At 38.2% G+C, this 15,752-nt stretch overlaps 1 protein-coding gene across 1 annotated transcript; it reads left to right on the top strand.

Annotated features, from left to right (window-relative positions):
* Positions 1 to 1,583: 1,583 nt before the first annotated feature.
* stard15 (StAR-related lipid transfer (START) domain containing 15) lies at positions 1,584 to 15,241 on the top strand. Its single transcript, XM_088080734.1, has 6 exons — positions 1,584 to 1,994; positions 11,162 to 11,309; positions 11,527 to 11,630; positions 13,384 to 13,501; positions 14,451 to 14,503; positions 14,613 to 15,241. The coding sequence occupies exons 1-6, from the start codon at positions 1,848 to 1,850 to the stop codon at positions 14,826 to 14,828; spliced, it is 786 nt and encodes a 261-aa protein (XP_087936860.1). The 5' UTR covers positions 1,584 to 1,847; the 3' UTR covers positions 14,829 to 15,241.
* The last annotated feature ends 511 nt before the right edge of the window (positions 15,242 to 15,752 follow it).

The following is a 15,752-nucleotide window of genomic DNA, read 5'->3' as shown; positions in this document are numbered from 1 at the left end:
GACAAATTTTAATTTCATTTTTTAAACTTTTTTTCTTTCAATATTGCTAGGAAAGGTGCTTTTTTATTCTTTAAAGAAAATTAACAAGAATTTTAAAAATAATAATACAAAAAAAATATACTTTAAAAAATCACCAAAAATGTTTAAAGAGAGAAAAAAAAATCGTAAAATGTTTTTCTTCAAAAAGTTGCTGAAAAAATGTAGCAGTTAATCACTGTTAACGTCATCTTCCTTTGACTCCAAAAGATGCATCAGGATTTAAGAACACATTATAATTTCATTTTTTTAAGCGACATTTAAAAAATGACTAATAAAATCTACCTTGTATTTAATGGGCTCCAATCAGCTTAATGACAATTTAACATGTTTTTGGTGATGTATGTGATTATCAAATGAGCTGATGTGCATGATGCAACACTGAAAAATATGTTTAAATGACTGATGAATTCCTGAATTGTTTCTCGCAGTTTGAATGATGCAACACATTTATATAAAGATTATGAGGTCGGTATAATGTATTATATTATCGTAACGTTTCTCATAAAACTCATTCAGATCCTCTAAGGAGTCAGATTTGAAGTTTTTTAAGGTAAGTACATTTTGTTTGAATGATTTTTAATGTGTTTATTGTAGTAAAAATTAGAAACCAGTGGTTACATCCGTTATTTTTTATTTCTATGCATTTTTAGAGTTTGAAAATATGAACATTAATGAATGAATGATTTCGCTTTTCCTAGTTTTTATTATTTCCTCAGTCAGACATTAAGTTTTTATTGTGTTTTATCATCTGTTTCTAACTGAGGCTACCATATCCTGTATTTCATGATGTATTAGAAGTTGTCAGTAAATATATTCCCCGCCCCTGAGAGCTAACAAACAGTTTAACCCCTTGAAACCTGGAGCGACGTCACTTTCCTTGTGTTGCTTTCGGATGTCAGAAGTATTTAAACCTTTGAAACTTGAGCACATTAGCTTCATTTCTTAACATGGGAAGAGGTTGTTATGGGTTACAAGAAAATTACCTGAAATATAGAAGAAAAAAAGCAGAAGAGAAAGGAAAAAAACCCCCAAAAGCTAAACTAAAAGAAAAATAATTAATATATAGATAAAAGATTTATTTCTCAACTTATTAGCAAATTATTTAAAAACTATGTAGGGTAATATATATATATATATATATATATATATATATAATTATCATAATTAGATATTTAAAATTGTTAGACATTGTTAGACATTTTAAGCACCTTTTGGACTTGTTTGCCTTAGTTTTTCACTTTCACTTTCATTTTTTTTTTTTTTTTACTAATTTTTTGGTAATCTTATACATTTACTTCTTTTTTAAATTTTTATTTTAACTAATTTTTACAGTTTATTTTTCTATTTTTTTGGGGGTCTCTCTTTTTCTTTTTCTCAGCTTTGAAAGGGTTAAACGTGTAGCCACAGAGGTTTTTGTGTGTGTGTGTGTGTGTGTGTGTGTGTGTGTGTGTGTGTGTGTGTGTGTGTGTGTGTGTGTGTGTGTGTGTGTGTGTGTGTGTGTGTGTGTTTTTCTCTCCTCTCCTGCAGGTGGAGGCGGAGTGAGAGCTCCGTGTTTTCTGTCCCATCTGTGCAGAGCTCAGAGAGGAAGCAGAGATCCGCAGCCGACGGTCAGAAAACCAGCTGCTGCTGCTGCAAACATCTCTGTCCCACTTTACTCTCCGTCCTCCAGTTACTGCACCATCAAACCCAGTTTAACCAGCAGCTGAGAGCACGCAGACTCACCGATGTCACGCTGAACTCCAGCTCTGCTCTTTTCTATCATTTACATCCATTTTCTTTTATTTTTGGAGTGTTTGCGGGTCGCGGAGATGCCGGTGCAGATCCCGGACGACTCGGACTTCTCGTCGTTCAAAGAGCAGTGTCTGAGCGGGGACGGATGGATCAGCCGCTACAACAAGGCGGGAGTGACGGTGTGGTGCCGCGAGGAGGAGAGCAGGACGGTGCAGAAACTCAAGGTGAGCAGGCGCACCTGCACAAAAGCCCCGCGTCGCCCCGCATCGCCCTGCAGCCCGCCCGGTCAGACCGGGTTACGACCGCAGTGTTTCCGGGTTAAATTAACTGTCTTTAAAGCTTAAAAGTGTTTTTGTTAACCCTTTGAAACCCGACATCACTTTAGTTGTGCTGCTTTCAGACACCTCTCACATGCATTTAAATCTTTGAGCGGAAGCGAATTAGCTTAATTTCTGCTTTCTCATAGGTTACAAGAAAATAACCGGAAATATTGCAAAAAAAAAAAGTGAGAAAATGCCAAAAAAGAAGAAGCTTAAAACAAAACTAATAAATAGATAAAATATTAAATAATTATTATTATAGAAATTATTCTAAATATTGTTTTTTGGACATTTCCCCTGGTTTATGGTGTTAGCTTCTAATTTTCTGGTGTGATTTCTTTTGAAAACGTGGGACAAGGCAATGACCAACTTGGCAAGAAATGTCCCGCAATTGCAAGAAATTAGTAAAATTATTAATTTAGAAAAGTATTTTTTCATTTTTTTAAAACATTTTTTTAAAATCTTCAGAGAATATGGAACTATGGTATCATAATTATATATTTAAACTTATTATTTAGACTTTCATTTTTTTAAAACAGTTGTTTGAGTCAACAGTTCCTGGATCAGTTATTCAGAGTCAATATTTAGTGTCAGCAGGGGTCCGTGTGGTTGGAGCAGTTTGAATGAAGTGATGTTTAAATGAGCAAACAGCAGCTGCAGGATCAGTAACTGACCAGATCAATCAATCGATCAGTCGAAGACCCCGGAGCTCATCAGCTATCGGTCTGACAGCTCACTGTGGTGCAGGGGACACTGTTACGGATATTATGCAATAAAACAACATTTCCACCCAAAAACCAACGAACGAGACGATCCGAGGTCCCAGTGTGACGGAGGAGAAGACTACTAATGTCTGATTTTAGCCTATTTATTCAGCCGCGATGTTTTTAAAAAAACGCAACAGGAGAAACATTTAGCAACTTATTTAGATCATCAGTGAACAAGGAGGACATATACAGTCCAGGGCCCTTATAGGAGATTATTTTTGTACAATTCAAGTAGACATAAGTAGAGAATAGGGGGGAAAAAAACCCAATATATAAAAATGAAATCGATTTTTGCCTTGAAAATGACTTTCTTTTGCAAAAGTACGATTTTCCAGCTTTTTGTCTGAAATGTCTAAATGTTTTTTAATGAAAATGCACAAATTAAATTCGTCTGTACTTACCACATCTCAGCCTTTCATACCCAAGTCAAAGAAATGTCCTAAAACCCTGGAAATGTGCTAAAGTCGTACAAATGTCCAAAAGTCATAAAAATATCCTAAAATCCTAAAAATGTCTTCTAATCAGAAAATTATCCTAAAATACTGAAAAAAAGGGTGATGCTAACTTTTAAATTAGCTTTCAAAAGAATAAGGTGCTGCTCTTCCTGGTCGCTTATCATAGTAAACTGAATATTTTTGCATTTTTGACTGTTGGTGGGACAAAACAAGACGTGAAGACAATGCTTTAGCCCTGCAGCCGCTTTGTAGCTTGTAGCTTTGTAGCTTTGTAGCTTGTAGCTTTGTAGCTTTGTAGCTTGTAGCTTGAAGCCTGCAGCCCTGTAGCCTGGTGACCTCCTGCAGAGGAAAAGCAAACCGGCGCTCAGCGTCAGCGTGCTGAAAAATTCAAAGCGGAAAGGAAAACGTAACGGCTGGAAACTTGAGGACGGAGGCGGAGAGGCGTTGGACCGTCAGCAGAGCTGAGACGCTCCAGCAGAGACAAGACTGAGACAGAAACCAGTTCAAGTTCACTTTACGGGTTTTATTTCTTCGCTGGAGCATTTCCAGTTTGGGGACACTCTTTCCCTCCAAATATATAATATATAAGATGGGAGTACTGTAGCTGTGTGGATCATTTCCACGGGGACGCGGGAAGACGTGTCCTCACTGAGATTGTTTCAGGTTTATATATATATATATTTCCTGAAGTGTCTTGGCTGTTGTCCTCTGGCTGCAGAGACTCCACAGTGCAGAGCAGATCTGCAGTCGCAGCACAGACTGTTTCTGATAGCGGCTGTTGTTTCTGGATGCAGATGAAAGCCTCTGCAGAGACGCCTCACTTTTGTTGCAGTGCAGAAATTGTTGAATTTATACTTTTACTCCTGAAACAAAAGTCTGATTGAACATAAAAAAAGATAGCAGCAGTAACAGTGCAGTGAACAGAAAGTTTTTGTTTTTGTTTTTTCTGTCCTCTGTAATAGAGTCGCAGTTTGATCACAGCGTCCTCTAGAGGACGTTAGAGGAACTGCAGCTGCAGACGCCGGCTGGTTGGTCAGCGTCCTGCTCTAACAGGCAGCTGGCCGGTCAAACCGACAGTTGGTCGAGGCTAACTGATGTGACTCAGAGTGTTTTGGAAAGACGAGACGTCGTCCGTGTCACACTGACCTCCGTCTGGAAACAAATCAGTCAGACACACGACAGCAACCAGCTGCTCTGTTTACACGCCGTCCAGGAAATCACTGCCCTCAGCGAGTTCCTGAGACGGCACGCTTCTGGACCGACACCTCAGACGGTGTTCCTCGAATCTGCTGGAGCCACTGTCTCACTTTGTCCCACTTTGTCCCACTTTGTCCCACTTGGTCTCAGTTTTGGGGTTACAGCCCCGAGTGCCCCAATCACCACTGGTACCACCGCGGCCTTCACCTTCCACACCTCCTCTGGCTCCTCTTTATTTCCTGCTGAGCCATGATCAGTGCCTCTGTGCTCTCTCTATGTGTGTATATAAACATATATATAATATATATATACACACATATATATATATATGTATATGGGTGTGTATTTGGGTGCGGGTCTTCACCTGCTTGTTTTTTTATAAACAAGCTCTGTTTTGATGCTGTTTTATGCACTCTGGTATTTTATGTCTCTAAAATCACACAAAGAATTCCCAATGAGAATAACTTTTTATTTTTATTGAGAAAAATAATAATAATAAAATAATAATAATACATTTTACCTGTAGAGCACTTTTCACAATACTCAAAGACGCTTAACAGAAACAAAAACAAAGCCAATAAAAGTGAGTAAAAAACAAATGATACGATGTTATAGATTATAAATCGGTCACCCGGCATCCTGGGCGAGATTTGGTCCACAAACCGAGTATCACTGTTATCAACAAACCAAACTACGGTCGCTTGACTTAACGTCGCCACCACAGCGCGGCTGTAAAGTCGTGTTCGGCGTGATGACGTTCTCTAGTCTCATTTAGCCACTTGTTAACAAGCTCGTTTTTAATAAACATTAACCCTTCAAAGTTCACAGGGAGGTTTTTACTGACGTATTTCATGTTGTAGAACAAAACTAAAAAGACATTTGACCAAAACTCATTGACTTTGAGACGCGGGAACCGGAGGTGCTGAAATGCAGATGCAATGCAAAAACAGATTTCTGTGTTTTGGACTCATTGCTGCTCTTTAAGCAGCACCTGTCTGCAGGTGAAACGGTCTTTTATGTGCGTCCCTGCTGTTCAGCGCGGTGTCGTCAGCTCCGGAGGAGTCTTTAATGATTCATGAGTGAGGAGAAGCGCCTCGCTGCTCCAGAAAGACTCCCTGAATTATTAACACGGGAGCCATCATCCTCGTCGTCATCAGCTCTGCTTTGTATCAGTGTGTGCGTGTGTGTGTGTGTGTGGTTCAGTAACACACACCCTCCCCATGTGTCCACAGTGACTTCCTGTGGTCCTGTGGTTAACTTCCTGTGGTCAGCGTCAGGTCAGAAGCTCTCTGAGCACCTGAAGGCACCACAGGTCACAGTCATGAGTTATTAATGAGCTTCTCTTTCTGCATTAATTATACCTCCGTCCACACGGGACGTAACACCGGACGCTTCTTAAGCTGCGTGTCTCCTGTTCAGTTATAACAGTGATACTCAAATCTGGCCCCTGACATGATGCCGTGTGGCCCCCCAAACATTTCCTGATTCACAATAAAAATAAAGTGACTCTCACTGGGGATTGTTTTTGTACTTTTAGTGTCCATAAGGTGTCAGAGTTTATAAAACAGCATCAAAATAGAGCCTGTTTATTAAAAAAAAAAGAGTGCCAGTTGAGGATCCCCCACACCCCCGACAGAGGTCCAAACTAAGACCCTGATGTCCTAAAATCCTCAAAATATCTTAAAATCATAGAAACATCCTAAAGTCCTAGAAACGTCCAGGAATCCAAGAAACGTCTGAGAAGTCTAGAAATGTACGAAAATCCTAGAAATGTCCTTAAATCTTGGAAACTTCCTAAAATCCAAGAAATGTCCAGAAATCTGAGAAATGTCCTAAAAACCTAGAAAGGTCTTAAAATCTTAGAAACATCCTAAAGTCTGAGAAATGTCCAAATTTATAATAAACGTCCAAACATCCAAGAAACATCCTAAAACCTGAGAAATGGCCAAAAATGTATCCCAAAGGTCAAAGGTCAACTTCACAATTATATAATAATATTTTTTAAAATCTCTTTTCTGTCTGTTACTCAGCGTCATATCTCAGGAACATGAGAGGAGACATTTGATCAGATACAGAAGTGGTGACATTAATCTGTAAACTGCTGATTGTAGAGATCTCTGTGCTGCCGTGTGTGTGTGTGTGTGTGTGTGTGTGTGACATCTATTGTGATGTTAATATACCAGCTGTTTAACGAACGTCAGGTTCTTCCACTTTCCCTTTTTTAATGGCGACATGCTGGTTGGCTGTTCGCTGTGTTTTTTGCAGTTTGTTTATGTGCAACTTCTTTTTGGCCACGATCCAGGCGACGCTTCGTCAGCTTCATTACCGCTGCATCTGTTATGTCAGTTTGGTGCGTTCGAGCCTTTAAGGTGAAACAGTCTTATTTTTCTCACTGAGTCGGTGTGCAGCTCCAGATCAGGCTCTCAGCGACGTGGACACCGAGGTTTCTAAAGCTGTCCACCGTCTCCATCGAGGACCTGTTGACATTAACGGAGCGTTAATGTCGCTGCTTCTTCCCAAAGTGCACTATCATCTCCTTAGACCACGTTTAGACGAGAACGGCTCTATTCAAAATAGAAAACTCTTTCTTTTGCATTTAAAAAAAATCCTCGTTCCTATGATAACGTTGTGAAAACAATCCTTGTGTACACAGATCCACAAAAACAACAAAAACGCTGTAGTATGCATGTCAGGCCAGTCGCTGGTGGAGTAACTTTGTAATGACACACCACAGAAGAAGACCACATGCGTGCACATGAAGGCGTTCTTCTGCAGGCCACAATCTGGCCATAATTCAGCATCGTGTCTCAGTGAACAGAAGAGGAGACATTTGGTCAGATACTGAATTTGTGACGTTAATCTGTAAACTTCTGAGCTGGGAAGACGCGTGAGAGACATCCGTGTTTTCACAAAAATGAATGTAAACTGTGAGAGAAACTGCTCTGGTGCCCGGAGGCAATAATTCTGGTTTTAATGATCTTTTTATATTTTTTCACCTCATGTTTTGATCATATACTATATAAAGTAAGATAAAGTAGTGACTTGAACAGTTTAAACCTAGTTCTTACTGCAGGTTACAGCATCAGCGTTTGTTGCTGAAGCACTTGACAGAAACGACGCAGACTGAGGAAGGAGTGGATGTAAAGACTGCCGCTGAGTGACAGACAGACAAAGACGTGAAGCTCAGGACTTTATGAATGATTAACGCTGCAGCAGAGCCGTGCTGATTGAGTTACACGGAGCGTTTTACAGCGCTGACCCTCACAATATCTGATGACTGCAGCTCAGCCGAGCCCAGCGCTCCTGTAAGACTACAGCAGTGGAAAAAAGTGACGTCTACTACAGTGAGCAGCCGTCTCACATGACGTCCGTCCCTCTGAGGGCAGATCTGTTTTCAACCTGTCTCTAAAAAAGATCTCTCTCTAAAAAATAAATAAATAAACAAGCAAAATTTGGCTGAAATCTGGAGGACAAGAAAAATTATAGATCTTAAAAAAAGGCCAACTTTTTAAAAAGTTTAAAACAAATTTATTTTGTCACTTTTTATGCCTGATGATAGGAAATTTGCACACAAAACCTTGAATGATATTTCTAAAGTTTGTTGTTATTCCAGAGTTGCTTATTTGGTTGCTTATTTTCTGCATGGTACTCAGAAAATGAAATGAAATCAGATACAGCTTCAAAAAGAAGATGCTTTCCGAAACATATGATGTCCAAATTTAAAAAAAAATCTGGCAGAAATATGAGAAATACAGTGAAAAAGTAGTAAAGCAGAAATTGAGCTAATTATGACATTATTAGTTTATGATGGGTTTCATCAACACAAAATTAAAAATTAATATGATGCTTCACAAATAATCCCCCCCCCCAAAAAAAGCAAGCATGTTAGGAGAAAACTATAGAGGACCTAAACTGGAGCCCTGTGGAACACCGCGAGTCAGATCGGCAGCACAGGATGAAACATGGCCAACAGAAACTGAGACGTTTTTGTTTTGGGTTTTCGGTCAGATCTGAATCAGAATCAGAGATACTGAACCACACCTCCAGATATGAACAAGGATTTGTAGTTCCCATAGTGTTTGGTTCGCTAAGACTCATGGGATATGTTGTCAGATCAGCTGAAATGAACATTGAAATCCCAGACTTGATACGACCTGAGCAGAGAAAGTGAAGCTGCTTCTGAGCAAGGCATCATATGATCTGGTGTCTTTAATCCAGTTCAAAACAAGTGCCAGAGGAACAGCTGAGATAAAATCAAACCTCAAACAGAGCAGGTTAAATTATGCAGACTGTTCTCATGCACCGTTTGTATGTATACCTATGAAAAGTAATGCGTCACAATTATATATAACTTAAATAATATGTAAATTAAATTCCAACGAAAAGAATAGGTGCCATGCGATCTTGTGTCCAGGATCTTGTTATGATTATTCATATATGGATGAAAGCTCCACCAAACAGGTCATGGTAACGGTTAAACAGAGAGAGAAAATAAAAATTATAAATCAATTACTATCATAATGCTGGTAATATGTCAGTATACCAACATTTAACAGTTTGTTACCGTGGAATTAGCAGGATTACCTGTACTAGTGTTTTTTATTTTTTCTTAATCTCGTGTTTTAGTATTTAGTATTTATGGGCAATGTGCATTTATTCTTGTATTCGTTGTTTATAACTGGAAGACCAAAAGAAATATGCCAAGTCAGGAGAGGGAGAGGGGGTTTTTGAGGCTGAAACATTTAACAAGTGTCTCAGAATTTAGTTAATTTTCCAGAACAAGAAGTAAAAAGAAGAGTGAAAAATAACCTGAGCTGTGAACCAGCAGCATCTCTGCACGTCTCAGACAGAGGACGAAGGACCTTGAGCTTCAGATGTTACACAACACATCCTACACTGCTGCATTTATAACTCTGAATGCTCTCTGTGTTTCTCTGCAGTTTGTTTCACGTATCTCTCTGCAGAAAAACCATCCAGCTGATTGAACGCTTAATAAAAACCTGCAGCTCTGACAGTAAATCCTTTTTACCTTCACACACCGACACGGTCGTTATCTCAGTGTGTCTCTGCTGCCGATGTGCAGTCAACATTATTAAACCCTTTAGAAAACGAGTTTGTAATAATATTTGATATCATATATTCTCCTGCTCAGGAGAAAAAACACATCTGTGCATTAATGAATTCACGCAGCTGTGTAACTCTACTCTCTGATCCGACCATGATGTGGTTCAAATATCTGAAGAATGTCAGAAAATATTAGAGAGGATGAGATTACCACGTACTTTACATCGTGTTGTGATGCAGAAGATCCTTGTTAGCCGCTTTGTCGAAGGCGTTATGTAACGCTCTCCGCCCAACGCTTCACCTCGAACCGTGTTCAGACTACACAATATCAGCCTGAGAAAGCCGACGCACAGACGCAGACCGCTGGAGTGGAAATGTTTGAAGAAGCAGCTCATGACTTTTAATTAATTCCACCTTCTAGTTATTTTCATCGCATATTATTTTAGTTATTTCTTATAAACGTGTTTTTGCTTTTTATGCACTTTGACTGTTTTTACTTTTGTTGTTTAATATTTCTTCTTTATTTATATTTCTTTTATTTGCTCTACACCTCTGGTCTGTCTGCAACTTATTTCCAGAGTTATGGTATCGACGAGCTGCATTTTATTTAATTTTGTTTATTATTTTTTATTTATAAACATTCATATTTTATACATTTTTAGGTTTAATTTTTAGCATTTTTATATAAAAAGCACGTGCTATACAAAAAAAAATTATTATTATTATTATTATTATTATCATCATTAATAATAAGAATATTATTATTTATTTAATGTGGTGTACATGTGTACATGGTTACATAGTTTACATGGACATGGATCATTTGGTTATGATCAGATTGTGAGTGTCCCTTCTGTGTCGGTGTTTTTTGGGACTGTACTTCATTTATCAGAGGAGGGGAGCGTCCGAGTGTGACTTTTTTAAAATTTAAAATAAATATAAAATACTACCTTTTTAAGTTGTATGTCCCTCACCTAAGCCAAAATTAAAAGCACAAGTCCCTCCTCAGTGCTTAATTTAATGTTTGACGCGTTTTCCTCCTCATTAGTGATGAACAGTCCCTATTTCTAACCACTGAATCAGTCAGGAGCGAAAACGCCTAATCTCATCAGAGTCCGACTGAGGTGTTTACATGATGGAAGAAATCGACTTCAAATCGAATTATTTGGTGTGTTAGTCTGACTTTGAGAAATTTGATTCAGTCAGATTTCATTCATTAAGTCAATTTTAGTCATAATAACACAAAAATTCGACTCTTTCTACCGTCATGTAAACGCTGACAGTGAAGGAACCGGAGCATCGTCACAATGATGATGTTCAGGTTTCTGACTCCTCAGCTGCTCTGATGTTCCTCTGCTGACTGACAGCAACAACATAAAACACGTCTGTTATCATTACTGCTGCTTTCAGTCATGTGATGCGATTTAAAGCTCCAGACACATAAATCTGTTACCTGCTCTCTTAACTTAGATAATGAAATTATTTTAAAGCTAAACCAAAGTGCTGAGAATCACTGGGAAACTTCAACATTTTATGTCAATTGTGTCGAGTTTCTGGAAGATTTCATTTTATTGTCTTTGTGTCTCAGATGAGGATAGTGTGTAAAGACGTGACGGCGGAGACGCTGTACGACGTCCTCCATGACACCAGCTACCGCAGGAAGTGGGACACCAACATGATCGACACGTACGACATCGGCAGACTGACGGTCAACGCCGACGTCGGGTATTACTCCTGTGAGCTCAGCATCATCACATCACCTCTCACCTCTGTGTGTGTGTGTGTGTGTGTGTGCGTGTGCGTGTGTGTGTGTGTGTGTGTGTGAGTGAGTGTGAGTGAGTGAGTGTGAGTGAGTGAGTGAGTGTGAGTGAGTGTGTGTGTGTGTGAGTGTGTGTGTGTGTGTGTCTGTGAGTGTGTGAGTGTGTTTTAATGTTTGTGTGTGTGTGTTTGAAGGGAAATGTCCGAGCCCTCTGAAGAACAGAGACTTTGTGACGATGAGATCTTGGCTTCCTCTCGGCAACGATTACCTGATCATCAATTACTCCGTCAAACACCCGGTGAGCATTTAACCCCTAAGGGCCCGCTTTAATATCACACACACACTCGTATCGCTCTGCGCACAAAAAGTGATTTCAGAATCAGGCTATAAAAAATATTATATATCAATTATGCATAAATCCTAATCAGAATTATCAAATATTTGTTAATTTTCAGAATTTTAACCCTTTAAATTCCAGGTTTTGTCATGATGCCACTTTGTTTTTAGATGGAAAAAAAACCACTAAATATTATTTATTTTCAATATACTACATGCTAAGTAATTTTTTTATGAATACAGCGCAGGATATGGCAATGATCAGCAGCAACATTGATTTTAATACATTATTTAATTTATTTTTTTTTGCAGTGACAAATACTCACACTCATACTGCTCTGCACACAAAAAGGGCTTTTCAAAATCAGGCTATAAAAATATTATACAATAATACGATTTTCTACTTTAATTGAGTTTTTTTCACCAGCATCAGTCCTAATCATAAATATCGAATATTCGTTTTCAGAATTTTAACCCTTTAAATGTCAGGTTTTTGTCATGATGCCACTATGTTTTTAGGTGAAAAAAAATCATAAATACACGACACTGTTATCACAGCCTGGGATATACCAATGATTTGCAGCAATACTGAAGTGTTCTACATTTTTTTTGTGCAGGGTCAAATACTCACACTCATACTGCTCTGAACTCAAAATGTGCTTTTTAAAAAATCATGCTATAAAAAATATTATACATTTATATGTATTCTTCTTTCTTTTATTTATTTTTTAACCAACATAAGTCCTAATCAGAAATATCAAATATTCTTTTTTTTCTTTTCAAATAAAACTGAAATCACTTTGACAGGATGCAGTGGGTTGAAAAAGTTTGACTCACCTTAAGCATCTTTTTTTGGAGTCGAGACTCCACATTTGATTACAAGAAAGTTGCATGACAGGCATCTGCACGTGTGAGCTTCAGTTTGGAGTAAGAGGAAATCACGCAGAGTATTTTTAAACTGATGGTTCCCTTTTAAAGCTGAGCTCAGCGTTCTCATTTGCATGAAATCAAAACACTAATCCAGATGAGACATTAAAAATTCAGGTCATGAAATATTTTAGATGTAAAATTTGGTCCAGAGACAAAGAGAGAAATGTTCAGGATTTGTTTCCTTTGTTTTAACATCTAAGGTCACTTTTTTGGTCTGTTTTTATGCCGAAATGATATGAAACAGCTCCCTAATACAGTGTGAACTAACCCTTTAACCCCCTGAAACCTGGATTGACATCACTTTTGCTGGTGCAGTATTCAGACGCCTTTCACAAGTATTTAAACTTGTATTTAAACCCTGTGCATATTGCTTTCTTTTGAAAGCACAGGAAAAAGGAATGAGAAACTTAGCGAGAAATGTTCAGAAATTGCAATAAAAATCTAGATTTTGAAAATTATCAAACAAAAAAAAGCTAAAAAAAATCCCTCAAAAAAAATAAAAATAAATATAAAAAATAGTTATTAGAATTGTATATTTTTAAAATTATTTTACAGAATTTGTATTATTATTTAAGTGTTTTCCTTGTTTTATTGTAATTATTATTATTATTTGTATAATTTTTTAAATTCTATTCTATTTTATTTTATTTTATTTTTTTGGCCTTTTTATTGTTCCAATTTTCAGGAATTTTTCTCACTTTTTTTAGTAGTGTTTTTTGTTTTTAGAAGTTTTCCCAGATTTCAAAGGGTTAAAGTAAACAGTTCCTCTCCATGCGTCTCCTCAGCAACATCCTCCCAAAAAGGACTACGTCCGAGCCGTGTCGCTGCTGACCGGATACCTGATCCAGTCCAACGGAGCCAACTGCTCCACCCTCTACTACCTGACCCAGATGGACCCCCGAGGTGGGCCGCCCCCCTCAGACACAAACACACCGTAAACACAAAGTGCTTCCGCTGATTTTCAGTTTGAATGTGGAATAAATGAGAAGTCAGGTTTTTGATGAATAACCAGTTAAACCAGTAAGATGTATGTGTGTGTGTTAGAGCGGAAACAGGAAGTGTGTGTGTCGCCTCCAGCCAGTGAAAATGCTGAGAAGCAACTTTCACCAGTTTGCTGATTTCAGCTTTTTGTAAACGTCCTGAGGTGTGTGTGTGTGTGTGTGTCTGTGTGTGTGTCTGTGTGTGTGTGTGTGTGTGTTTGTGTGTGTGTGTGTGTTCACTGTAAAATTCGCTGCTGACACATATTAGTACCTTAACTCTGGTCAGGTCAGTATATTATATCATTTTTCAGGTGATTCTGACGGCTACATTTTTTAATTTAACCTCCACGTCTTAATTTTAAAACTGATCCCTTAAAGAAGCTCGGACCAGACAATTTCTCCACTTTCTAAAAATGTCCAGAAAAATGATGACAATGTCCATAATATTAAAAAAAATCATCACTTTCTAAAAATGTCCATGATTTCTAAAAGTGTCCACAATTTTCAATAATCTCATCACTTGCAGTAAAAATTCTGAAACTGTAATTACTTTTTAAGTGTCCTTAATTTTTAAAAAAGGCATCACTTAAAAGTGTCATTGCTTTTTGAAAGGTGTCATCACTTTAACAAAATGTCAGCTCTATCTAAAAATGTCATCACTCTCTAAAAAATAGTCAATAATTAAAAAAATGTCATCACTTTAAAAAATGTCCATAAATTCTAAAATTATTTTTGTTTTTGTTTTTGTTTTAATTTAATTGCTTTCTAAAAATGTCCATTATCTCAATTTCTTCTGATAAGTTTTCAAATAAATGTCCATACTTTGTGAACATGTAAAAATGGACATGTTGTGTCGTCCTCTGTGTCCGCAGGTTCGTTACCAAAGTGGGTGGTGAACAGAGTCTCTCAGTTTGTGGCTCCGAAGGTAAAATTATTTAAATTTGACAACAATATTTTTCCTCTCAAACCTCCAGAGAAACAACCTGTCCCTTCATATCATGCGTCCTCCTCACTGCGTCTCTTTGTCCTCTCAGGCGATGAGGAAGATCTACAAGGCGTCTCTGAAGTATCCGGAGTGGAAGAGGAAGCACAACCCGAACCTGAAGCCGTGGATGTTCCCGGAGCAGAACGCGCTGCCGTGCATCAGCGTGGCGGAGCTGACGGTGCAGCGAGCCGACTCTCTGGAGAACATCGACGAGAGCGGACTGAGCGAGGAGAAGACGCACCACAGCGACGACGAAGAGACTTAAAGAGACTGAAGACAGCCCGTCTCACTTCCTGTTTGTTGGTGTGTTAGTTTGTCACACAGACCAGAGCCGGACCAGAACTTCAGCGGGACTCTGACTTAATCTGCACGTGCGTTTGTTCTTTCGTTATTATTTCAGCTTCAGATCTGCTTCAGTGACATCTGAAGATGTTCAGTGTTCAACAGATTATTAATAATAAAGACTCCCGGATCAGGTGAGGTGAAGGTGGTGGTCATGGTTACGGTCTGCACGTCCTCACAGGTGTTCACAGGTGTTCTGCTCACATTAAAGGTTGGCGGGTCACAAAACTGCATAACAGGGTGATTTTTTAAATACTTTATTTTCGTTACCTGTTGTAATTTTTTAATTGCACAAGAAGAAAATAGAATATATGAGGATACTAAAATATAATGGAATAGGGCTGCAAATAAAAAAACTGTATATTATAGATAAATTGATTAATAGTCTATAAAATGATAGAAAACTGCAGTTTTTTGGAGCCCACAGTGACGCCTTCAGTTTACTTGTTTTGTTTGGCGAACTATTAAAAATCCAGATATATTCAGTTGATAGTTATGTATAATAATGAAAAAAGAGAAATCCTCACATTAGAAGCAGGAACTGAAATGAACTATTTAAAACCCAAATATATATTACATTTTTTATATATATATGATAAATATTACAGAAAATCCTCACATTTTAGAGTCGTGAGAGACAAATTGGCTAATTAAGGCCCGAGCACCGACCGCAGGTCGGCGAGGACCCTCTTCAATTCAAGAAATTATTATTTTTCTCCCCAATAAATCGCATTTTTGGAGGTCTAAACATGCCCAAAGTTTCAGAAATGGACCCCCTAACGTGTAGCCCAGTGCCCAGTTTAACCTACATTTACGAAAATGGGTACAGTTACGTATCATTCCCAGA

This window comes from Plectropomus leopardus, chromosome 8 (genome assembly GCF_026936395.1).
Source record: "Plectropomus leopardus strain MGB_pleo_1.0 chromosome 8, ASM2693639v1, whole genome shotgun sequence".
Lineage (NCBI taxonomy): Eukaryota > Metazoa > Chordata > Actinopteri > Perciformes > Serranidae > Plectropomus > Plectropomus leopardus.
Note: the sequence above shows the minus strand (reverse complement) of the source record. Positions and strands in the feature narration are given on the sequence as shown.